At 43.0% G+C, this 24923-nt stretch overlaps 1 protein-coding gene across 6 annotated transcripts; it reads right to left on the bottom strand.

Moving 5' to 3' along the window:
* Positions 1-74: 74 nt before the first annotated feature.
* Positions 75-24721, bottom strand: c2cd5 (C2 calcium dependent domain containing 5). 6 transcript variants are annotated; one of them, XM_070830087.1, is made up of 29 exons: positions 24454-24721; positions 23864-23972; positions 23606-23692; positions 23302-23473; positions 23116-23211; positions 22438-22593; positions 22089-22326; positions 18787-18947; positions 17292-17516; positions 16714-16802; positions 14611-14719; positions 10995-11109; positions 10746-10844; positions 10518-10629; positions 10318-10397; positions 9753-9939; positions 9490-9654; positions 6675-6815; positions 6531-6594; positions 6333-6394; positions 5942-6040; positions 5702-5791; positions 5504-5582; positions 4470-4562; positions 3910-3942; positions 3504-3635; positions 2257-2450; positions 2014-2160; positions 75-1908 (listed from the first exon to the last, which is right to left on the bottom strand). In XM_070830087.1, exons 2-29 carry the CDS (start codon positions 23951-23953, stop codon positions 1783-1785), a joined length of 3441 nt encoding a protein of 1146 aa, XP_070686188.1. In that variant the 5' UTR covers positions 23954-23972; positions 24454-24721; the 3' UTR covers positions 75-1782. The 6 variants fall into 6 exon arrangements, with proteins under 6 accessions (XP_070686188.1, XP_070686189.1, XP_070686190.1 ...); XM_070830088.1 differs by having other exon boundaries at positions 3534-3635; XM_070830089.1 differs by lacking the exon at positions 3504-3635.
* Between the last annotated feature and the right edge of the window lie 202 nt (positions 24722-24923).

Raw genomic sequence — 24923 nt, 5'->3', positions numbered from 1 at the left:
CACTCATTTCTAGTTGGGGCTGTATTCACAGCTTTTTATCAAAGATGATCGAACTAATGCATCTTGTTTTGACTGAGTTTATTGTGCAAGACTTACCAGACAAGCATACAGATTCATGGCAATAAAAAATGGGTCTGCATGCTGCTAGTCAGAAAGCAAAAGCATCTTAAGTATGTACATTCAAGTATTAGACACAAATATACGAAACTGATAAACTGCTGATCACACAGATTAGAGTACCGCTTAATCTCTGACACAGTGAGTCAAAACATCAGGAAATCATTGCACAGGCAAAATGAGCGGTTTCATATATTTCTATGTTACAAAAATACTTAATCTGATTTACACCGTTTTGTTTTTCAGGTGGCACCTACACCAGAAGAAGCTTTTTTTTTTCTTTTCTTTTCCAGCATTAGACATGAGTGTAGAGGATGAACAGATCAGCAGCAGGACTATTATTCAGAACACAAGTGTCAAACTAACAGTGATGAAGCTTGACGAAGGTATGTGAGATTTGTCACTGACAGCAAGAAGTAGAGCAAGAGTTGCTTCAATACACACAGCTAATGGTTTAATTCAGTCAAGACCAGATCTGAAAGACTCTCTCCTATGAAATACCCCTGGTGCCAGACCCCACTCATGTGAATAAGACTGCAGGTCTGTTTCATTTGTATCCTTCTGGCACTACGCCCACCACCCTTTGCCCACACAATCCAGATGTAAGTGAATAACAGGCATACATATTAAGATATTTGATTTTACCATTTTAAGAAAAAGCAATAAAAATTCAAATAGTTTTGACTTAGTATAGTCACTGGAATACACGGTATTGGCTCTTTTGACAAAAACATGTGCATATGCCTGTAACTCTGGCCTGATTTTTACTGATGCATGTAAAAATGAGACTGATCTGTGACATTATTTGACACTTTCTGAAGACATTTGATTATCTTTAGGATACTGCCTGTGAACAATACTGTGAAGATAATCCATCAACAAAATCAATACAAAATCTAATTCAGACATTATAACTGGACATCAATTAACTAGTAGATAATTATAACAAAATGTCATCACGGGTTTGTCTGAGCTGTTTGGATTCTAGCTCCAAAACTTTCCAAAAGCTTTACAAGGTGAATTTATTGTATTTATTTATTTCATTTATTCAGAAGAAGAGCACCAAATTGGTTGACACAGTCTTTGAGTGGCCAGACAGACCTCGAAGTTACTAGAAACAGAGCACAACACTTCTGACTTTGAATTTGAAATTATTCAATGATATACAACTGTGTCCCTTTTGGCATAGCCATTTAATGATTCCTCCTGTAAGCTGTGGATAGACAAAATTAGTTATAGCTGCCTCAAGCATCACTTGTGCCCACACACAGCAGAATGGTCAACATACTGTAGCTTTGAGTGACCTCAATATGGACGGTTGTAACACACAAGCAAAAGTTGGATGCAGAGGGGTCCTTCTGGCTGTTATGACCAAAACATTTTGAAACACTGTTACGATTATTTAATTCCCAAGAGTTATATCTGTATCTGCTGCATAACTGCTCTCTTTACACACAGAGAAATACCTGTACTCCTATATAAATACAGCCTGCCTGTTTTTGAGTGTCTGTGAGTACTTGTTCTATGTTCTATGTGTCCAAACCTTTGGATCTTTTACAGAGTTTTAAGGCAGACAAAAATGACTCATATTTGGACGGCTAGATGCAGAGATTGTGTTCACTCAAATCGTGTCCTGCAGAGAAAGTGACGCTCTGTGTTTCACTGTCATGTAGCCCCGTCGGTTCCGCTAGTGCAGGTCTGCCCGATATTTGTCATCGAGGGAACGGGCTCCTGGTCTGTTTCCATGACACAGATGACGGCATCACCGCTCACATTGATGAGACACTGAGCCTGGAGGAGGAAGAAAGACGGGAAGATAAAATCATAAGAGGGTGCTCAGAGGGAGAGGGAGCCCTGAATGGAGTGTAACAGTAAATTGAGAGAGAGCGAGTGTACCTGGTTTTTATTTGGATTTTCCATGAACACACACTCTTTCATGCTGTAGGACACAACTGCATTGCCACCCAGGGCTGCTACATGGGCTCGAACCATCGCAAACACCTCTGCTATGAATGAATGGAGGAAACCACTGACACCGCCTTCCTGCAGAGGACAAACACACATTTGATGTGAACAGGTATGTCCGCACTTTTCACAAGATGATCCTGAGGCCTCTCTATCCATATGCTTGTGTTGTACCTCCCGTAGCGATGTCGTTTCTCTGATAAAAAACATGTTGATGATCCCAAGGTATTTAATGATGCGTGTCCCAGGGAGGAAAGAGAGCGGCGTCATCTTCACCACGGTTACTGAGCTGCTCCCAAAAGAGCGGTTGGAGCGCAGCGAGCGGGAACGTCCCTCAGGCAGCGGACTGGAGCGTTCCGTGGATGAGACTACAGGTTCAGAGAGAGCAGGAAGAGGTCCGAAAGAGGGAGACGCGAAAAGAAAACAAGACAAAAGGGAATGGAGATACCAGGAAACACACAAAATAGTGGAAAAATTAAAAGCAGATATGAACTTGAAAGCCGAAAGAAATGTGAATGTGGAATATGCGTGCACAGATGACATCCTGTTAGCACAGCGGCAGTAACACGTGTGTACACTTATATGTGAGTGAGTCAGTTGTCTGTATGCGTTAGGCACATGTGTGACTTGACATGCAGTGGTGTGGATATGTGGTGCCAAGACAATCACTTTGGAAAGCGTGCGCTGCCATGCATGTCATGCAGTTGAGGCAATAAGACAAGACAGTTACACAGTGTCTGCAGACAGACGGACAGACCTGGGCACAGCTGTGTCTGTTTACATGTGTGAATACAGTATTTACAGTACAGTGAAGTACACGAGAGAATATTTAAACCTGTTTGCATTTGTGAAAGAGGTTTTAAAATGGAGACAGACAGAGACAGCTGTGAGCTGAGCTGGGCACATGTACACGAGCCAGAGTGTGAAAGATGTTCCATCGTCTTACTGCAAATTTACCTGATGTGGCTTACATCCATCAAACCAGGAACCTTCAGAGCCACATGTTAGATTGTAGTTCACTTACACAGGACTTCAAATCATACCAGGTCTTGCAGAAAAGCATTGCCCCCGCCCCACTGACCTCCACCGCATTGTATGTGTTCAGATTTTTGTGTACAGATCTAGAGAAGTACAAGCATACTGAATGTGAAAAAATAACTTCCTATTAATTTGCCATAATGGTTGCCATGGCTACAGGCATTTCAAAGCCAGGCTGCTGATTGAGGATCCCTCTGAGGGGCGGGGCTTCAACTTTCACACTCTAGCTATAAAGCTGGTGCTTGATTTGCGATGCTCCGCCCCCCAGCGGCATGCATGGAGGGGTGTGTGAGCGTATGCAAGCATGTGTGTCTATGTGTGTGTGTGTGCGTGTATGTGTGAGTGCTTGTGAAACTGTGTTCTGTATTTGTGGGTATGATCACCAGAGTGTGCTAGAGACTGTGTCCTCCTACTTGTCTTAACTGATCCTCGTCTTATGGTGTGAGCTTTCAGCCTAAGCAGCTCTAGCCAGGTGCTGCATCTGTCTGCAAAGGAACCGTAATCAACGGAGGCAGCTGGAGAGAACACACACACACACACACACACGCACGCACATACAGCCAACACCCGAACATATACAAACGCAACAACAACAATGACGACAACAACAAGAGAAAAAAAAACAAACAAACAAACGAATAGAAAAGAACAAAAGTGGATGAGGTTTGGGAGCAGTGCAGGATCACTCTGTCCGAGACAAAAGGATGAAAAGTCAAAACAGGGCAGTGTAGTCGTTTTGGTAGCAGGGAGGTGGGGCAGGAGGAGATGGTTGAGGAGGAGGGGGCTTACCTCTAGATGAGACATTGGTACTCTCTGGGACACCTGTCACACACACACACACAGACACACACAGACACACACAGACACACACGTCAGAGTCTATCTTTGCACTTCACAAAGAGCAAAATGAGTTCAAATTCAATCCTTTGCTCGTACCACAAGGCTAAAACAGCACAAGTTACTTAGTTCTCACGGCCAAATCTAAATGTTTTGAACAGCAAAATGCTCCATCTACAGTCAGGACTTGCTAGGGTGCTCTAGTTGCGGTGTTCTTTTCATGTGAACGGAAAGAAAGCCACGCTGCTGTAGGATCATGACATCTCATCTAGAGAGTATCACTGCCATCTAAGTTCACATTAAAACAGAACGCGCTGGGCTACGGCACGCCGCTGTTTATTTACCTGTGGAACGAACCATAACCAGATGATTTTGGAAGAGTTTTGCAGCTGGGGTGAATAAAGAGACTGTACCTGAAGTGTTAGTGAGGGAAATGAGCAAAGCCTGTTAGTGAGCTGGGCAGAGGAGGTGGTCAGGGAGCAATTAGAAAAAATAAATTAGTTAAAGGCTACCTGAGATTTTGGATGATGGCTGACTGATGGCTGATGATGCGTCTGCACACAACTCCAAAGGAAACTGCAGCTGCTCTTCAGTCTCACTGCATCCTGAAAAGATGCAGAATCACCCAAATCCTTTAGCCAGATTTCAAACACAAAACACAACAAAAGCAATGTTTCTTAGATGAGTTAGACTGTTTAGAGTGGAGTAGTCTTAACATGATAGTTCTGTTTTCCTACTTCACAACTACAGAGACAAACTCTTAAAAGCCTTTTTATGTTTCCGCATCCAGTTTCAAGGCTTGTTGAATATTGATATTAACTGCATTAAAATTGGTCAAAGATACAGTAGATGGTTTGTCTAAACAAACAAACAACAAAGAAAACACACAATATATATGCACATTATACCCAGCCTCCAATTTATGTCCTGTTCAAAAGCACCCACAGTGGATAAAAAGTTTCATGCCATGGTTCAATGGAAATGCACAAGCTGCTTATGTGGGCCATACTAGGGCCCTCCAAACATGGTGTCAAGTTAGCCAGAGAGAAATCAGCGTGACCAAGACAAAAGAATTAATTATCTGCACAAAACAAGATCTAAAAACAGCCTGTTTCACTCAACAGCCAACATGTTAAAAATGTGGAAACCTTTAAATACCAAGGTCCAGTCCCGGAGCTTCTCTTAAAATACTGAGGATATTTTCAAGGAATGCTTACATCCTCTCAGGAAATTCAGTGGCCTTGGTGTTAGGAACAGTGTATAAAACTATTGACTGACTGATGAGATCTAAGCCACTGACAGTGACATGCACTGTTTGTTTTTTTTTATGTGTAATCTGAATTTCCTTGTGCTTGTTTTCTCACTAATTGTCTAGTTGCTTCTTATGCTGTTGTTGCCTGTGTTTGGCGAGCCGAAGACAAATTAAGTGAAGCTATGATGAACTGCATGCATAAAAAAGCATGATTGTCAGACACTGGGTAGGAATAAAACATTAATTACAATAATCCCCCCAAAAATAAAAAAAATCCATTTGAACCACACAGACCTTTGGTGATGGGCTTATCTGCTGGCTTCTCCTGAGTCTGGTCTTTATCAAACGTCATGGCAACTGCTGTCACTGCGACCTGGGAGGCAGGCAGACGTGCAGAGATAGAGCAGAATATGTTGGAAAAAACAAAAAAATACTATTAATTATGACCTGTATGCCATTTCCCAAAATCAGACATGGCCTGAAACCCCTCACCTGTATGAGTTCTTCTTCTGGCACTGCTACAGTGAAGTTGAGATGACAAATACAACAGGGGACCATAGAGCGCAACTTGAAGTAAAAACTCTGTAACAAAAATGACACATTGACTTGTAACTAATTGAAAACACAACCACTACAAGTACCATCATAAAACAGCAACAGTGCATAACATGCCCATTACAAAAGATAAGCATTGAAACACATATGGCTTTACATATGCTAAGGGTTTCTTACCTTTAGCAGATTCTCACATAGGTCAGTGAAGATCTTGTTCAAGCCTTGGTTAGTAAGATTGGCATTACTCAACCTAAAGACCCTCACCGATGTAAACATCTGGAAGACGGTAACAGAAAAAAAGCACAAGTTAACAAGACGGACAAATGTAATGTAGCAAATGTAGCACTGTAATTTGTGCTCCGCTTTATTGGAAAACTTGCTATGACTATGTTCAAATTGTTTTTCTGGAAATGTAGATGTGTCGACTGGTTGAAAAATACCAACTATGCACAACTACACAATTCACACACGATATAATAATTCTTTCAAATTACAGTTTAGTGATGATAACACATGGTTCGCTGTAATCTGTGAAGGACAGAAGTAGCGCTGTATTATAAAGAGTGACCTGAACTGCTGAAGTCCAGTTGTGAATCCCAGGCATGATCTGAGTGTTGCAGCTGTAGAAACCTGAAGATAGAAAAGTGGAAATGGAGACCGTGATGATGAGCAAGAGAAATAATGCCATTTATGAGATAACTGTCTGAGCATGTGCAGTGTTTGATGATGTAACGTAATGGCTGTGGAGTGAGTGGATACAGCATACCTGAGGGAGGAGGGGCATCAATGAGGAGGGAGTGGATGTCCTCCACGGCGTCGGTGTCATCAATCTATGGAAATGGCTGCAAATGGTTACACTAGCTCCATGGAAATAGTTGCATAGAAATGTATTCATTCTTAATATACACACCTCCAGGACAAAAGCATCCTTCTTGCCGTGGGAGAGGTCCAGTTCGGACAGTTCGTCTGAGCTTTCTGAGTGGGAGCGGAACAGTCTGGATCGTTGCCTCGGCTCGGGAATTGGAGAACCCACAACTTCCTCTGTGAGCTCCTGCAAACAAAGGGACACAAGGCCAGAGCAGATGTCAACGTGAGCATCAGAGCATCACAGCAGCCCACATCTGCATGTCACATCTGTCCAGATTGTACAGCTAGTAGAGAGACTATGTTAATGACACATCACATGCTCACACTCACTCAATTAACCAATCAGTTGCACCGTTACACACACAGTTGGTGTTAATTTGAATATGGATCTGGAAGAGTAAGGGGTGGCGCGCACGCACACACAACTTACACACCGACATACACACCGACATACACACCAACATACACACCAACTTACACACCAACTTACACACCAACTTACACACCAACTTACACACCGACATACACAGGAGTGAATGCGTGTGAATGAGTAGATAGTCATAATACAAATACATTAACACAATGAGTCTACAGTGGGTTGCCTTTGAGAGGTGACTCTGGAGTGAGTTACACGTCGTCCTGCTCCCAAACATCCCCAGTTAAGAGCCGTTATACAGTTATAGTAAAAGTGGTGTAGTGTTGCGATTAATACAGTGAAAATATTTGTCATGCTTTGCTGTGTCTCACAGCTAAAAGTTGCCGTGCTCAGTACCATGTTTATGCCGCAGAACACCTCAGGGTCCAGGGCAAATAATTTCTTTAATGACCAGAGAGAGACAAGAGGGGTAAGTTTATCATGATTAACAAAGAACAGACTACATAAAAAGTATGCTTATGTACAGTTGTGGTCAAAAGTTTACATACACTTGTAAAGAACATAATGTCATGGCTCTCTTGAGTTTCCAGTTATTTCTACAACTCTGATTTTTCTCTGATAGAGTGATTGGAACAGATACTTCTTTGTCACAAAAAACATTCATGAAGTTCGGTTCTTTTATGACTTTGGGTCAAAAATATACATACAGCAACATGAATTGGCAATTTTGGTGACTTAGAAAGTTGTGTCAATGAAATGAGCTTCATAGCATGGCCTCTTAACTTCTTGTGAGTGATTATGAGTAACTACAGCTGGTGACTTCTCTGAGGCCATTTAAATAGGGCTCATTGGATACAAACGCCCACAAACGCTACAATGGGAAAGTCAAAGAGCTCAGCACGGATCTGAAAAAGCGAATTATTGACTTGAACAAGTCAGGAAAGTCACTTGGAGCCATTTCAAAGCAGCTGCAGGTCCCAAGAGCAACAGTGCAAACAAGTGTTTGTAAGTATAAAGTGCATGGCACTGTTTTGTCACTGCCACGATCAGGAAGAAAATGCAAGCTATCACCTGCTGCTGAGAGAAAATTGGTCAGGAGGGTGAAGAGTCAACCGAGAACCACCAAAAAGCAGATCTGCCAAGAATTAGAAGCTGCTGGAACACAGGTGTCAGTGTCCACAGTCAAGCGTGTTTTGCATCGCCATGGACTGAGAGGCTGCCGTGCAAGAAGGAAGCCCTTGCTCCAAAAGCGGCACCTTAAGGCTCGACTGAAGTTTGCTGCTGATCACATGGACAAAGATAAGACCTTCTGGAGGAAAGTTCTGTGGTCAGACGAAACGAAACACCATGCCTACCGTCAAGCACGGTGGCGGTAGTATTATGCTGTGGGGCTGTTTTGCTGCCAATGGAAGTGGTGCTTTACAGAGAGTAAATGGGATAATGAAGAAGAAGGATTACCTTCAAATTCTTCAAGATAACCTAAAATCATCAGCCCGAAGGTTGGGTCTTGGGCGCAGTTGGGTGTTCCAACAGGACAATGACCCCAAACACACATCAAAAGTGGTAATGGAATGGCTAAATCAGGCTAGAATTAAGGTTTTAGAATGGCCTTCCCAAAGTCCTGACTCAAACCCCATTGAGAACATGTGGACAATGCTGAAGAAACAAGTCCATGTCAGAAAGCCAACAAATTTAACTGAACTGCACCAATTCTGTCAAGAGGAGTGGTCAAAGATTCAACCAGAAGCTTGTGGATGGCTACCAAAAGCGCCTAATTGAAGTGAAAACGGCCAAGGGACATGTAACCAAATATTGACACAACTTTCTAAGTCACCAAAATTGCCAGTTCATGTTGCTGTATGTATATTTTTGACCCAGCAGATTTGGTCACTTTTTCTGTTAACCCATAATAAAGTCATAAAAGAACCAAACTTCATGAATGTTTTTTGTGACAAAGAAGCATCTGTTCCAATCACTCTATCAGAGAAAAATCAGAGTTGTAGAAATAACTGGAAACTCAAGAGAGCCATGACATTATGTTCTTTACAAGTGTATGTAAACTTTTGACCACAACTGTACATGGTTTTCACATTGGAACAGAGAGAATTATACCCAAGGTAATGGCCGCCACTGTTCACCATTGAATTTATCAGTTTATGTAAAAGAATTATTATTATTATTGTTGTGTGAAATAAAACCTAATTTAACTTGATATATAACAATGCACATGGCACAGATGCACAAATCTGAGTAAATCTGAAAATGTAGATTTTACTCTGACATCTGACCTAAGCATTTAAGGATTTTGAACAAAAAAAAAGTGGGTAAATAAAGGCAAATAAATGTTATTACAAGATATATCAGAAACCCTTTGGATGAAGCAGGTTCCCAAAGCATTCTATTTACAGTATTTACTGTTGTAAATACTACTACTACTACTTAGCAGTGATTAAACAGTTACTGTCTGTGTATGTGATCTCACCGGTGGGTTTATTTGATAGAGATCTTTGTTCTTGGCAATGGTATCATTGATTTTTTTCTGCATGGTGAGGATGTGGTGCTCATTGTTCAGGTCACCGGAAGTCTTCCCCGCAATCTGGATGCCCCCTGGTGCAGGCAGGGCTGTCAGGTACACTCCTGTGGCAGACTGATCACACACACACACACACACACACATTTTAAAGACCGCGGTGCAGCAAACACATGTATGGCTGGTTAAACTATTAAGCTAAAATGTCAACCTACAGCCAGACCCAGGAGCATGTTCTCCCCGACGCTGATCTGTATATGTAAGCCAAACAGCGCGTTCATGCTGCGCAGCTTCAGTTTGTTCATGAGTTGAGTGTGCAGCTCATATTCCATGAAAGGCAGCAGGTTGGAGATGGCCGTCGCATTCACTTCACCCTGGGCCTTCTTTTTTAGACGACACAATCTAGGAGACAATAAGCACTTAAGGCATTAACTCACTTTGATCTATGTCTTTGATGTGAGGTTCCACATTTTGGGATGTGTTGTTCAGCTTATATGCCGCCAATGGGAAAATATTTTCAGAAAAAGCAGGAGTGACTGCAGAATCAGAGTGAGTACACAAACTCTTTCTTGTATAATCGTATAAATCATGTCAGTATCACTTGAAATATCTCATTGCTGTAGAATTCACAATTTAATGCTGAACTTCTTAATGATCTTTTCTATCATTTCCATTTAAAGCTTAACATCTAAAATATGCGATATAAGTCTGATGTGACTTCATGTGGTGTAATTCTTCTCAGTGTTAGCAATCCTTTTAAAAAGGGTTTGGCTGTTTTACCTGGCCTGGATGAGGCAGCCCTTCCCCGTGACAGCTGCTTCTGATGGCAGGTCAATTGTTGTGAACAGCACATCAGGAACCTTAGAAAACATTTGAGTATTATAAATATTATTACATACATTTTATTCACTAAACTGCATCCATACACTGGACATGAAGGGGGTTTCAATTCAGGCAAACAGGGGAAATATATTTAAAACCTTTTGTCGTCTGCAATGGTAACAGTAGGTCAGTTGGGCGGGAAAGGGCATGTTGAGCTCATCATATGGGATGTGACAGAATCCACAGCTCGGGGGAGACGGGTCCTCAAACCTGGCATACAACACACACCATCTGCTGTCAGCCTCTGTTGCCAGCTCCAAGCTGTACTAACATAAACTGTACACATACCAGGAGTTACAATTGCTCAGTCTCTGAATCATAACAACCTGTGCTCTGTGATCCCGATGTCTAAGCAGCCCTCACGCATATAGCGCGGATTCAGGATGGCCGCTGTGCCTGATGCTGAGAGGATACACACCTCCTCACTGTGTCAAGGGGGAGATTGAGAAACCAGAAATGAACCAAAGGGAAAACAATAAGAACAGGACATAAAACCCTCTGTTTCAAATAGCCAAGTGGTTTGTGACACACTGATACAATAATTGGCATAGCAGTATGTATGTTCCACTACACACCAGATGCTAGTGCTCTCGCTGTACCCCACGACAGCATGGCAACCAAGAGCTTTGGCATGAGATTTGATCTCCTGGCGAATCTCCTCCCACCAGGCATCGCGAGTCTCTGGTTCATCTACAAAACACAAAATTATGAATCAAACACTTTTCACAAAAAAGACCACTTAAATTTAGCTATATGATGAGTTAACACTAAACCTAACTAACAGTTGTCAACATAGCTAGATTTTTTTTCTTCTTTTGTACACTGAAAGGTACAAAAGCACTAACAAGAAATGTGACAAGTAATCTGATGTCTAATCTGACTGCTTTCACTTACCAGAAAATAAACAGACAACAAACAGTACAGTTTATGTTTTCTGATGATTTATGGGTTACATGGTGTACCAAAGCAAGCCAAAACCAACTGTCAGTTTGTGAAACAAAGTGACAATGAGAATGATTTCATGACAGTTTGAGGGTGATGATGAAGGCAAAGTCGATGGTTAGGTTAGTCGTGTGTGTTCTCACTGGCATTTCTATCGAAACAATAATGTACTGTCTCTCTCTTCTCTCTGTCTCCTTTCAGTCAGCCACGCAAACAGAAAGGACACAGGTGAGAGATACAGTCACCAGGCATTCAGTACGTTTTAACTACGGTGTTCTGAGTAAACCAAAATCTATAAAAACAGCAATTAGCAAGTGTTTCCTATCCTGGCGACAAAGGTTTTAAATTCAAAGGGATTGAGCCTTCATCATACTCAAGTTAAACCATGGGTGTGTTTCAATAGTCTCATGAGGCTTTGCTCCAAAACCACCTCTGTTTTACTGACAATGTTCAGAAGAGCCTAATCGCAAGTTCTGAGTTTAATCTCACTCATTTGGTAGCTCTGGATCACTGAACAACACATGAAAGAAGCTACATTAGAGTATTGAGCCGCACCCCATGACTCCCTGAGAGGGCCACATGCTGACGGTGCCCCAGAAAGAGAGAGAGACTCAGCTGCTGGGTGAAACAGGGGAGAGGAATGAATGAGGGGAAACAAATAGCGGATCAACTGAAGAGATGAAGAATAATGACTGATTGTCAGGCATCAGGCCCACCGGGTGGGTTCCTTTAAACCAAAAGCAGCATGTCACACAGGCACAGGCTCACCAACGTGCACGCTCATGATCATGTGCACGCTTATGGGCAGAGAAGGGCCATATTCATTCACCAGAGTCCGTCAAATCTAGTCTAGTTTTTAAGTTAGATAATATACTTCCTCCGTTCCCCAAGCTCACATCTTTCCTTCCATCCCCATCATACATCCCAAATCCATTTTTTAATTTTCCTCAACTGCCACCCATCCAATCAACCTGCCTTCCATCCATCCATCCATCCCTCCTTCTCTCTCTCTCAGTATGAATACGGCCCAGTGAGTTAGGGATGCACATGCCCAGTCAGTGGCTCTTTGTCACAGAGTAAACCTCCTAAACCTCCTCTGGTCTAGACAGGTTTGACCACAATGCCGTTCGAGGAAGCGTTAGAACAGCGCTGGGACAACGTTAGGGAAGAGCTGCAGCGCTTCAGTGCAGCAGGATGAACTGGGTGTGGGGAGGCCAGGCTGGATGGGGTGGGGTGGGGACACAGCGCATGCTCAACTCAGCTCAGCACACACTCACACAGATTAGAGAGAGGAGAAATGGCAGCTCACTGAATTCAACAAAGCTCAATGATGTACTTTCCCTCTAATATAGAATTTGTGAATATTTAGACTAGCTGGCCATGTTAAACGTCAGTGCTGGATGCATTTGCTAAGCGGGCAGGTTTAGCTTCACTGAGCTGCCATCACTCCTTTGGGTGAGAGCAGTAAAAGGGGGGAAATACCTGCAGTGACACTATTCCAGTCTAGCAGTTTGTATGAGCGCGTGTTACCCAAGGCTGGGCCAGAACACACCGTTAGTACAGAAAAGAGAGAAAAAGAAAAGAAGAGATAGTCTAACAAACAGGCACAGCACAACAGAAGCACTCCACAGTCACTATGCAAAGACAGACAGCACTTCACAGTCACTATGCAAAGACAAACTATATTCAGGCCTACTAAAACAATCTCGAAAGAAGAAGACTGGCGAGGAAAGAATAGAATAGAGATGAGTAAAAGCTACAGGCCTTGCCAAAATGTTAAAAAGACTTAGAGAGAAACAAAGCTATATAATACAAAAAGGAGCATGCAGTAGCAGTCTAACTCTTTAATATCTTCTCTTAAAGATGCCTTGTGGAGTTTGTGTGAGCAAACAAACACTATGATAACATTCAGAGTTTCTCACCAAAACGCATTGTTTATCATCAAACATTTGTAAAGCTGACGTTTTAATCTTAAATTTTAGCATGTTGCCACCACCAATTATCAAATTGTTGGCAGAGTATGAATCCCATCACCTGCATCCTCGTATGTGCGTGCTTGGTCACAATACAAATGAACAATGACATATAATGGGAGAAACATTGCTCCATAGTGCTACTTGTGGTCAAAATCCCCACAGGGTACCTTTAATGTTGCTCTACAATTGATATAGTCGAGGCATAGCAACAGTGAACAGGGCTCTTTTCAGAGTGGTTTCCAAGTTAAACCCGTGATTTGGATCAGGGAAAACTATGTGAAAACCATGTCATTTAGGCTACAATGGTTTATACAGGAATACTGTAGCTTTGATCATAACAGGCCTAGACCTTTTTGGAGAATCACTGGTTGCTTATTTTGGTTCCCCTGTCCACCTATGAAAAGAACCCTGCTTATCCTAACCCAGCCAACATCCACCAATCTCCCATCTCCCTAAATTCTCAGACATCTGTGATTCAGAGCGGTTTAAGACCATCAAACCGAGCAAAGGGCAAAATTACTGAGGCTGCCAAGTGGACTCAGTCAAGGACAAGCCTAATGAGCAAACTGTCATCGACATAAAACATGAGGATTTCCACATAAAGAAAAGGAGCTTATTTTAAAACTCAGAGAGAGAGTATTTATAAGACACCACATTTCCTCACTGCACCACAGCAGCATCTGCAGCCAACAACACCACACAACAGAAGCAGCAGGCAACAGACTGGAGCCATGCACCACTATTGCACCACACCTCCAGGGGGCAGCACCACAGCACATGACAACACAGCGACTAGGGCCCGCGCACACACACACACGCACACACGCACACACACACACACACACACACACGCACACACACACACACACACACACACACACACAGGTGCAGACTATACATTACACAAAGCCAGTCAGTCGAACCACAAGGTGAAAGTTGCCCCCATCTATAAAACTTTTTGACACAGGTGACTACAGCCTATCCTAACTTAATGTCTATCAAAATGTGTGACCAGGAACAGCTTTCACCTGCTTCAGGACTCGTACATAACTTAGGTCTTTCAACATAAATCAAACCCATTGGGACTAGGACCATACACGGGAAGACTGTTCAACACAAGAGGATAATGGGCAGCAATAACTAACAGCCAGTTGCAAAAACACCAGACACTCACGCGGTACTGTAGGTCAATGGAGGAGTTCATTCATATCGTTTGACAGGACAATGGAAGAGCTACATTGGGACATTGTGTGTTTGTGGGCGCTGAACTCACCAGGGTTGTGTATACGGTCCAGTAGTTTGACAGAGCGAGCGCTGACCACTCCACCGACGTGAACCAGAAAAGCAGGAGGGAAAGACGTCAAGGTGAAGAAGGGGAACTCCTGCAGATAGAAACACTCAGGTCACTTATAGTAGGGGAGAACACACTTTTGACTTTCCAATGTACTTGCGCTAATAAATTAGTGACTGCTCTATGAATGTAATAACTTATTAGATTTTATAGTGTTCTTGTGACTTAAGGTCTATGATAATAGAGTCTGAGTTCAAATGTTACTTTTTGTTGCCTGTTTTGAAACGTCACATGTTCTGTTTTGGCAAGATATGCATTGTTAATCATGTAAAAATTATTTTCCGTAGTTATATGTAAAAAAAAACAAACAAACAAAAAAACAGATATCAAATCAACAGCAACTACAGACACAAGAGTAAATATCTCAAAACTGGACACCAATCTTTAGATTTAGTTGCCTCTCTAGGCTTACTATGATAGTTTTCCCAAACAAAATGTAGTGCATCTTTAAATGATGCGTGTAGACTGAGGTAAGAACAGTGTTAGGAAAAGTGCCGACATGCAGTAAGGATTGAGTGCAATGGTGTCCCCCCCATGCAAGGTTTATCCCCAAAGTGTCCCCACTCGCTCCATTCCAGCCTACACTTGTAGACACAACGAGAGCATTTCAAATAGATCTGGAAGTGACTGAGCCTTGATATTTTGTATTAGCGATTTAGCTCATTCAATCATTTCAAATCTATATAAATGCAGTCATAAGGCTTGGAGGTGACAGTGAAGGACACACTCACTCAGACACACACACACACACACACACACACACAAACACACTAACACTCACACACAAGGTCCTGGCTGAGGATCAGGACTCAGTTTTACATGCTTCTCTCTGTTGTTACAGCTGGTCCTCTGCCTCCAGAGAAATAATGTGATGCAAATCCATGCAGTCACTCACATGAGGAGCTGGAAATACTGTATTGCCTGTTAGTAATTTTATATTAATTTTAGGTTGATGTGACTACCAACTTTACAAGAAACCTGAGGAACATTGCGATTTCCAACCATGCAGGTGTATGTGATGAGAAATCAGGTGGGACAACCATTAGTTTCTTTCTTGTCCAGTACTCCAGGAAGGCAGGTGGTTACTGATTTAACTGACAGCTCCTCCCACTCGGAGCAGGAGGGCAAGAATGGGGTGATGAGGTGAGCGTGCTCATTCCCGTTTTTGACATTGGAAAACCAAATCGGACTCAGGAAAATAAGTCAGACAGGAGGGAGGTGTTTGACATGAGTATCCAGGAGGTACACACACACAGTCACACACCCCTTCAAACCTGAAGGGAACACAACTCCTAGCCTCCAGCCCTCTGCCTAACATGTCTGTGAATCTTTTAGAGTGCAGTGGGCGCCAAGCAAACACACAAACAGGGTCACACAGGAACCCATTGCTATGTTGCTCAACCCAGCCTGCCCCTCTGAGACCTACAAACAGAAGAGGAGGGGCGGGTTAGGAGTTGATTCAGACTTGGTGGTGGCCATCAGCTGGTCGGGGTGGGGGGGAGGAGTTAGGGAAAAGGTGGAGAGAGAGAGAGAGAGAGAGAGAGTGTCACAGTGATGGGACATACCCTGGCGTTTAACAATAACCCAGAGGAGGACGCTCCCTGAGTAGCACAAGTGGTCAAGAGGACAGAGAAAGGGAACATTACTTGCTCTTACATAGACCCACTCCCCATTAAACACTTCATACCTCACCAGTGTAACTTCATGATCTTTCACAAAGAATGCAGCAGTGTGCGACACTAAATGTCTCACCATATGTGCAGACACAACACAAACCCCGTCAAAGCATAAACTCTCAAAACTGATTAGTGTTTCTGCTTGCTAAAAAATGAAGCAGTGCTTTTTTTTCCTCTAGCGTTTGGCAGTGAGGTGTCTAGTCAATTAAGAGCCAGCCTGCAGCAACACACCATGTATGTGCATGTGAAACTCAGGGACACTACACACTTTGACTTGGGTTTAAAATGTCTGCACATAGTGAGTCAGTAAATGTATGCATAAGCATGTGAGCATTGAGTGCCATCATACCCTCTGCTCAAGAGCCGTCTGCGTCTGTTGTCTGAGCAGGGTCTTCAGAGGCCCTGCCTCCTTCCCAGCGCTGCCACCACTGCCCATTCCTGATCACAGGGGAGAGTCTGGCTTCAGTGTCGTCACATTCACCACAAAGGTCAGTGGACTAGAAAGCCAGTCAAACTGTCAGTTGATTATAACATACACACAGTATTAAATTCATTATGACAAATCAAGTGAAAGGAAATGCTGGAGCTGCACAAAACATCTTTAACTGAGAACAGACAATAGACCTGCATCACTCTCGTCCTAAGACTAGCCTACTCCTCATGTTTTCTCTTATTCAGGCATAAATAAGGGCCCTAGAGTAAGGTTTAGATACACCTGGCAGACAAATCAAACCACACGCTGGGGTGGGAGATCAGTAGTGCTGTTTCACAATGAGCTGTGGCCATTTAAATCATGCATATTGAGTTAATGTTTCTGATAACAACAGTCAAGTCGGTCCTGCTGTTGACCCAATATACAAGAGGGGCGCCAACACTACACTGTTGAAAGGTTCTGTTACTTGATGACACACAGCGGTCCTACTATACCGGAGGCTGCCAGCAGCAGGTCCTCTGTGAAGGACACGCTCTTTCTCAGCAAGGCAGAGTCTGAGCGGACGGAGGAGGGAGGGGGCGGGGTGGTGGCTCTGGGGGCAGAGCCATGACCATAGCCCACTGAGCCAGAACCAGGAAGGGACAGAGTATCTGTGGAGAGGGTGGGGGAGCTGGGGCAGAGGAAGATCCCAGGCCTGCGTCTCACTGGCAGGGGCTCCTCTGTCCAGCAGAGAAACAGATGGAGGGTGCACACAGAAAAACAGATATATTGAGAGTGGACAGGCAGAGAAATGAAGAGAGTGGTCAGAAGCACAACAACCAAGGAGGGGGAGAAGGATGTGGCAGAAAATGGACACTGGTGTAGAGAAAGAATGTTGCCCGTTTTCCTGTTGATGGGTGGAGGGCGTTTTGTTTTGGTTTAACCACTCATTCATCTAATCACCTCTAATCACTCAGTAACGAGTGGCATGCCCATCCGGCCTGCATCATTTTCAGTTGGCATGGAAGCTGTGGTAGAGGCTGCTATGAGCAGTTAGCTTAATCTTTTTCAGGACGACCTAAAACAACTGCTTCAATCTCATCCATGCTCGTTGACATTTTTCCTGGATGGGGCTAGCAAGCTATACGCCTACACTTTCTGATCGATTGTTTCTGCAAATGGTGGAAACAACCATCAGCGGACATAACACCAGACGTATTTGAATTGCAGAGCAAATTGGAGATGTGGGCGGCCAATTAAGAGGTCTGGTACCAAGCTACAGAAAGGAGGTATGCAACAGATAAGGTTAGGCAAGCTCACATGAGTTAGAGAAAGAATGGAGGAATACAGAAACAAAAAGAAGTCATGAAAAAGGGAGAGAGTATGAGAAATAAATGAGAGAGAAGAGGAAAAAGAAAAAGTAGAGGAGAGGGAGAAGGGGGAGGGAGGTGGTCTTTGGGGGCTGCTGGTCTCCTCCTGAGGGCTCAGGGGAGCAGCTCTGGTGAGAGGATTCTTCAGGCTATACCGTGTTTATTGCTGAACTGTGTTAAAATGTGCTCAAGTTGTCCTTAGGGCAGAGTTTGACAACACTTACCTTTTCCTCAATGATTAACCATAATGGTTGCTAATGAAGAAGTGACCTTAGATCAACAACAGCCCCTCATGAGACACAGTGCTTCTATTAAAGACCACGACAACGGGGGACAAAACTAAAACAGCGATCAGGTGTGTCTTCACACTATTAGGCACATGTTTTATACAAACTGACTGAATATGTTTTTCCAACAGTGTGAAAAAGAAGACACACCAGGCCACTGAGGACAATGGGGAGGATGGGACCAGGCTAAATAAATACAATACAATTTACAATGAAAACCCAAACATGTAAAAATGTAATGAATAAATAAACAAATAAAAACTTTAAAAAACCACCACCTGAGTAGCACCACAATGAGGTGAAGGAGAAGGGAGGGATGAGAATGGAAAAGGGGGACGGCCAAGTGTTCTTACCCGTCTTGGGCGTCAAACTGAGGTCTGTGTCTGAAGATGAGGACTGGCGGCTGCATGGCTTGGAGGGAGAGAAGGGGGGAGGAGAGGAGGAGGAGGTGGGGAGGGCTCTGAAAGGGGTTGGTGGGCCGGAGGACGAGAGCAGGTCCTCACCAAATACCGGCCTGCCAGGAGAACATGACACATACATACACACACACACCCACGTCAGTCATCACCTCACCCTCTGAGCGTGTGTGTGTGTGTGATTGGCATGTGTGTGTGTGTATGTGGGAGCGGGTCAGCGTTGCCATTAAATGAGAAGACATTTTAATGCGCAATTTGTTTGCTTTGGGTGAGGTGTGTTTGAGGTGCTACGGATGGCTGGCAAACAAAACAAAAAAAAAAAAAGCAAGCGTGGAAAGCAAAAACTAGATAAACACAAAGAAACACACACATACATACACACACACGGAACTAAAGAAAGCAACATGGCAAAACACAAGAAGGTCAGATTCAACAGAGGATGACAGGCTGAAGCATGTGTCCCAGTAGAGTGAAGCAAAGGTCAGGTGACTGTAGAGATATCACAGGTCCTACCTCAGGACTAAAGCCACACCTTAAACACTAATTTCTTACAAACGGCCAGTAAAAAGGCAGAATGATGCAAATGGGAACCTGAATGCCTGACTCACTGGAAAAAGACATGACAGGTGGAGGGATTTGAGTCTTTCTCTGATAAAAGGGTCTGCCTCCCTTCTGTCTTGATGCCTCTGCGTACTCTACACTACAGCTTCATTGCTACTATGCAAAATACCAGACTCCAGCAAAAATATTCACTTTTCTTCTTCCATATAAACATCACCATCTACTTCGGTTTATGTTTTGAGTTTCCTCTCCTTCTCTGGTATCTATCTCCTTCCCTGCCTCTGCGTACCAGTGAAGATGAGTGTGGGAACAGAGACAGAGAAGTTCTGGGACAGTCTCTGGGAGCTGCAGGCCGAATGCACTGGGCTGTTGTGGGTGGAGCGGCATCCGTGGGCAAGGGGAGACCTGGGCCAATCAGCACGCAGAGAGGGGAAGACAGAGGACCGATTTGGACACAAGCAGTGAGAAACATCCCAAATCCGAATGTAGCCAGAAAACCAGAGAGGAAAGAGATGCACACAAGAACCAACACCACAACATTGCAATAGATTGAAAAAAGGAGACAAAAAGGAAAATACGTTTCATTTTACTCCCTCTCTTTGCCCGTTATTCAATTTAAAGCAGCAGGGAACTCATGCAGAGCTTTCAGCTAAAGATCTCTCACACAAACATACACCGCAGGGATGTAAACACAAAAGAAAAAAGATGACAAAGGCCCAAACAGGCACAAGGACAAGCTAGTCTGTGGAGAAATTTAGCAAAATATATCAGACAGAAAATTAAACTGCAACAATTTTGACTAAAGTTGCAGTTTAACTCAAATAATACATGTAGTGAGTTTGGAATTTAATTAAAGTTTTTCAGTGTATCCTTTGGTGAAATGGAATTTCTCACTATATTAACATGTATGATTCCTGTGAATAATTTCCACTGAAAAAAAATGCTGTCTTCACTTGGAGATTACAGATTGATTGGATTAATAGAGAGCTTCCTCACATGGTGCAACGACAACCAACTGAAGCTCAATATCAGCAAAACCAATGACCGCTGTCATCTTGTGGCGGACTACCAGAGGAACAGGAGGCTCCCTGTCCTGGTTGTCATCCAGGGTGAGGAAGTAAAGATGGTGGACTCATGCAAATACCTTAGTGTCCAAACCAGTCAAATTTCTTGTATGTGTTCACATGCTTGGCCAATAAAACTGCTTCTAACAGAACACAAAGTTATAGCCATGACAGTGGATAATGCGTCACATACGTATGTTGCTGCAAAGAATATATAAACTCCAAAATGTGGATTTTTCACAAACATCTTCAACCAGGCAGCACAGAACAATCTATACAATCACTACAGTTTCAAAGGTCGGCAGCCAAGATCAGTGTCACAAATTCAATTCACTTCAAATCAAATTCAATCCAATCATCTGGTCACAACCTCCCCTTCTGTTCCTGAGTTATGGCATTTGAATAACTGCCACAAAAGTGATTTTGCAGAACATTATGACGTCCCAGTGAAAATGACTTTTGATCTTTTGTATTTAAAATGTCATCACTTCATCATTTTACCCCATTAGACATATGTGTGAAATTTTGTCAAAATTATCAAATTAATTTTGACATTATGGCCAAAAACATGTATTTCTGGGGTCACAGTGACCTTTGACCACCAAATTCTAATCACTTCATCCTCGAGACCCCATGGGTGTTTAAAACTGTATTATTGTACTAGAATTGTCTTTGTACCAAATAATGGTGAATCCTGACAACAAATAATAAAAGTTAACTTTTTACTTCATTTTTAAATAATTCCTAATCAATTATCAATAACAAGTGTATGTTGCTACAAAATATGGGTAAGGATAACTTTAGTTCATTAAAACGTAAATAAACTAAGAAAAATATGTATCGAAAATGACATAATGTATAGAAATATATATATATATATTAAATGCATCTATTCATGAACACTTTCTTTGAGCCCCACAGTCGCTCATATCCCCAAAAACACATGAACAGGGAAAAAGTCAAAGTCATCCTCAAACAGCGTTTACATCCCTGACACACGCAATCTCACACAGTGACACACACACACACACACACACACACATACACATACACAGTGTATAAATTCAAATAAGAGGTACACATGCACTCAATTGTAGTTTTGCTAACAGTAACTGAATGAAATCACAAGCTAACCACTCAATAGCCAGGGTCAGGACAACAGAACAAAGTGAAGGAGCACGCTGTTAGAGGCTGGGCAGAACACATGTGTGCTAGATACTCACTAAAAGATGCAGCACTAGAACATGCAGAGGCAGAGCAGAGAGCCATGCAAGAGCAGTCTAAAAGAGTAGACAAGGGAGGAGGGGTTTTGAGGATGGCTGTGTGTGTATTGTACATGTGTGTGTCTCAGGATATGCTGCGTGCTGTTAGTTTAATGATGAAATACATATAATGCAACACAAACTACAAAGGGGAATCAAATACTGAGACACACACACAGGAGGAAGCGCTAGACTATACACAAACATAACACACAATACATTTCATCCACGCACTCTCCCTAACATGCACACTCATCAATCATCTTTCCCCCTTCTCACAAACTAGATCTGCAGTGAAACATGCACCTAAAAAGAGGTAGGGTCCATGCTTGTGTTGAAGGTTCATACTCACTCCTTTCCATCCTTGGAAGGGGAATTGCAGGCATTGGAAGCAGGGGCTGTGTTAGGGTGCATGTGTGTGTTGGTGTTGGGAGCGCTTCCAGAGCTGAGTTTGTCCAGTGTGCAGGCAGTACCTATGGCCCGGACCACCAGGCCAGACTCTCCCTCCAAGTCAAAACACTGCAAGTAGCCCACCACTGCATTCCCGCCCATCTCCAGTACCTTAAGCCCTATTTTCCTCTGCAGCTCTCCTAAACAGGGAGTAACAAACAGCCACATTAACAGGAGAGAGTGAACGGGGAGGACCGAACTCCTCTTTCTCCAAAGCAACAGGACAAGAGGATCATTGTGATTTTCCTCACCGGACATAAGAGAGATAAGCCTCTGTCGGGCCTCGTTGGAGGCCCGAGGAGTTCTGATACGGTCGATCCACTGATACTCTGGATCTTCATTCACCACAAGTTCCTCCACAAACCCATGCACCATCGCTGCCCGGTAGCACCGTGGAATGGATGTGGCTGCCATAGACAATTAGACATAAACCATTTCAATATCTCTCTCCTATATTTCTCGAGTCTTTATTCTATTTGAACATATATTGTTACAGTAAGTGACAATTCCTTGTTTACAGGTACACCATAGGCTATAAAAGAAGTGGACAAGTAAAGTCGATGTGGAAGTGCCAGGATATGCTTTAGGGTGGGACTAGCTTGTGAAAAACCAATCAGACGCAGGTCATGTGTAAACAAAACCAATCAGAGGCTCTATGGCACTGACACAGCTAGTAATTTCCTTGATGTTGGAAACGATGCCTTTTCTGTTGGTGCATTACGCAAATTTTTAGACTGAGTAGGAGTACCAACTCTGTGTCTAAAACATTAACATTGTAATGACGCCAAATGAAGCATCTTTCATGATTGCTTTGAGGGTGACTGCCCTATGTACTGTCAATCTGCATTTTATGCTCACTAATTGTGCCTTGGGGTGTATTTTTACACTGTAAACAAGCAACTGTGAACCAAAAGTCAAGTCAGACGTACTGCAGAAGAACTTGACCCCACAGGAGGACTGTCTGAAGCGGTTCAGATCATTGAAAAGCTCCACTTTGACGAGGACATTAATCTCCCCTCGGATACCTAATAACAAATAATAGAGAATTACATTGAGAGAAATAGTACATAAAGAAAAGAAATGATCATCAAGGTCAGATTAGTTTATTCTCGCACCATGGATGGTATCATAGATGGGAAACCAGCCAGAGATGACAGACGCAGCCTCATTGCACAGCAGCGGGTCAATGTCAATGTAAACTTTCCCTATTGCATCATTGGCGCTGTAGGTGTCATGGTCCAATACTGTGACCTGCAATGGTTCATCCTGTAAGTCCTCATCATCAACCTGGATATCAAAAGAAGGAGAGGGAAAGAAGACAGAAGGGAGAGAGATAAGAGCAGTTAGGAAACATGAAAATGTAATGCAATTCATCAACATTATGAGGCGCATTAAAACACTACCACCACTGCCAATTACCTCAAATTTGAACCATTCAGAGTTCCACTGTGGATTGAGTGATTTCGGACAAACATCGGTTTTGAAAGTTGTGTTTCCAAACTTGACCTGAGAAATAAAAAGGAACAGCACGCGAATTTTAAATACCCAATTTACTAGTTTGAGAGAAATGATGATGTACCAACTATACAGATCACAAATGTAAATACTTAATACTTGATAGTATTTCTTATTAAAGAAACCAAAACATAATCTGGGTCTAGAAGTAGCTTCACTCACCTCTACAAAAGCATCAGTGAGATCACTGGCTCTGTCCATCACTGGCAAGTGGCGTCCTGCCACAATTTTGGCCTTCAGTTTCCCTGGCATGCTTCAATTTTAAGTTGATCTGTAAACAAATCATATTAATAGCAATAATAAATGTATTAATAGCTTCAAACCGGTGCCTGCTCTGATCAACACTGCTGTAACTAACAACAGTATAACGTTAGAGTGGGCCTTTGATTGGGGGGCATATGTTGTTGACAGTATGGAGAGCCCCTTCCCCTATTTACATGCCCATTAGCTAATAAGCTAGCTCCCCTCAGCTAAACAAGAATTGAACACGTCTAGTTCAACAATATCTTAACGACTCGGTCCAAATGTACCTTCTCAACTATCGTTTGTGAGCACGACTGCTGCTGTCAGTTAGCTAGATTGTGTTAGCAAAGCAAAGCTAGCAAGGAAAGCCACTTAGGTTAACTGCATTGCAGTCAGAATCCCTTAGCTCTACCTGATCGCCATGTTTTTACAATCACCCTGCAGAGCCACCACCTATGTAGCCACCACAGTATCTTTCATACTCCCAGTGCAAACAATATCAGCCTTACCAGTGCTACAATATAAACAGATAGCTGTCAGGGCGGCAGCAGGCTCGTTTTACTCGGACATTACTGTTGACAGCCCACCGCTCGTCTGACCTCCGTGTCTCTCCCATAACACGAGACGATAGTTCCCCGTAACCCAGGCAGGAAAGAGTGACTCAGGTTAGAAATATTCCTCAGCTGATATTACAGCTAAATGTGTATCTACGGCCGAGCAGGAGGCTTTACAACCGACTCATTAGCTCATTACACATGTCGCCGACGGTTAGCTTGATACGGATACAGCGCGTGATGAATGAGCGCTCAGGGGTTAGAGTGTGCTGCATTCACGTACATCCCGTAAACTCGCACTTTTATTTGAAACGCTACACTAATGTAATGGTGGGGAAAACAGTAACAAAATTAACATTGTAACGACTATTCCCGCTGCAAATATCAGAAAGACGTACATATACAAATTAAGGACGTCAACTTCG

This window comes from Pempheris klunzingeri, chromosome 5, assembly GCF_042242105.1.
Source record: "Pempheris klunzingeri isolate RE-2024b chromosome 5, fPemKlu1.hap1, whole genome shotgun sequence".
In the NCBI taxonomy this organism is placed as follows: Eukaryota; Metazoa; Chordata; class Actinopteri; order Acropomatiformes; family Pempheridae; genus Pempheris; species Pempheris klunzingeri.
This window is presented reverse-complemented; position numbering and strand designations above follow the sequence as displayed.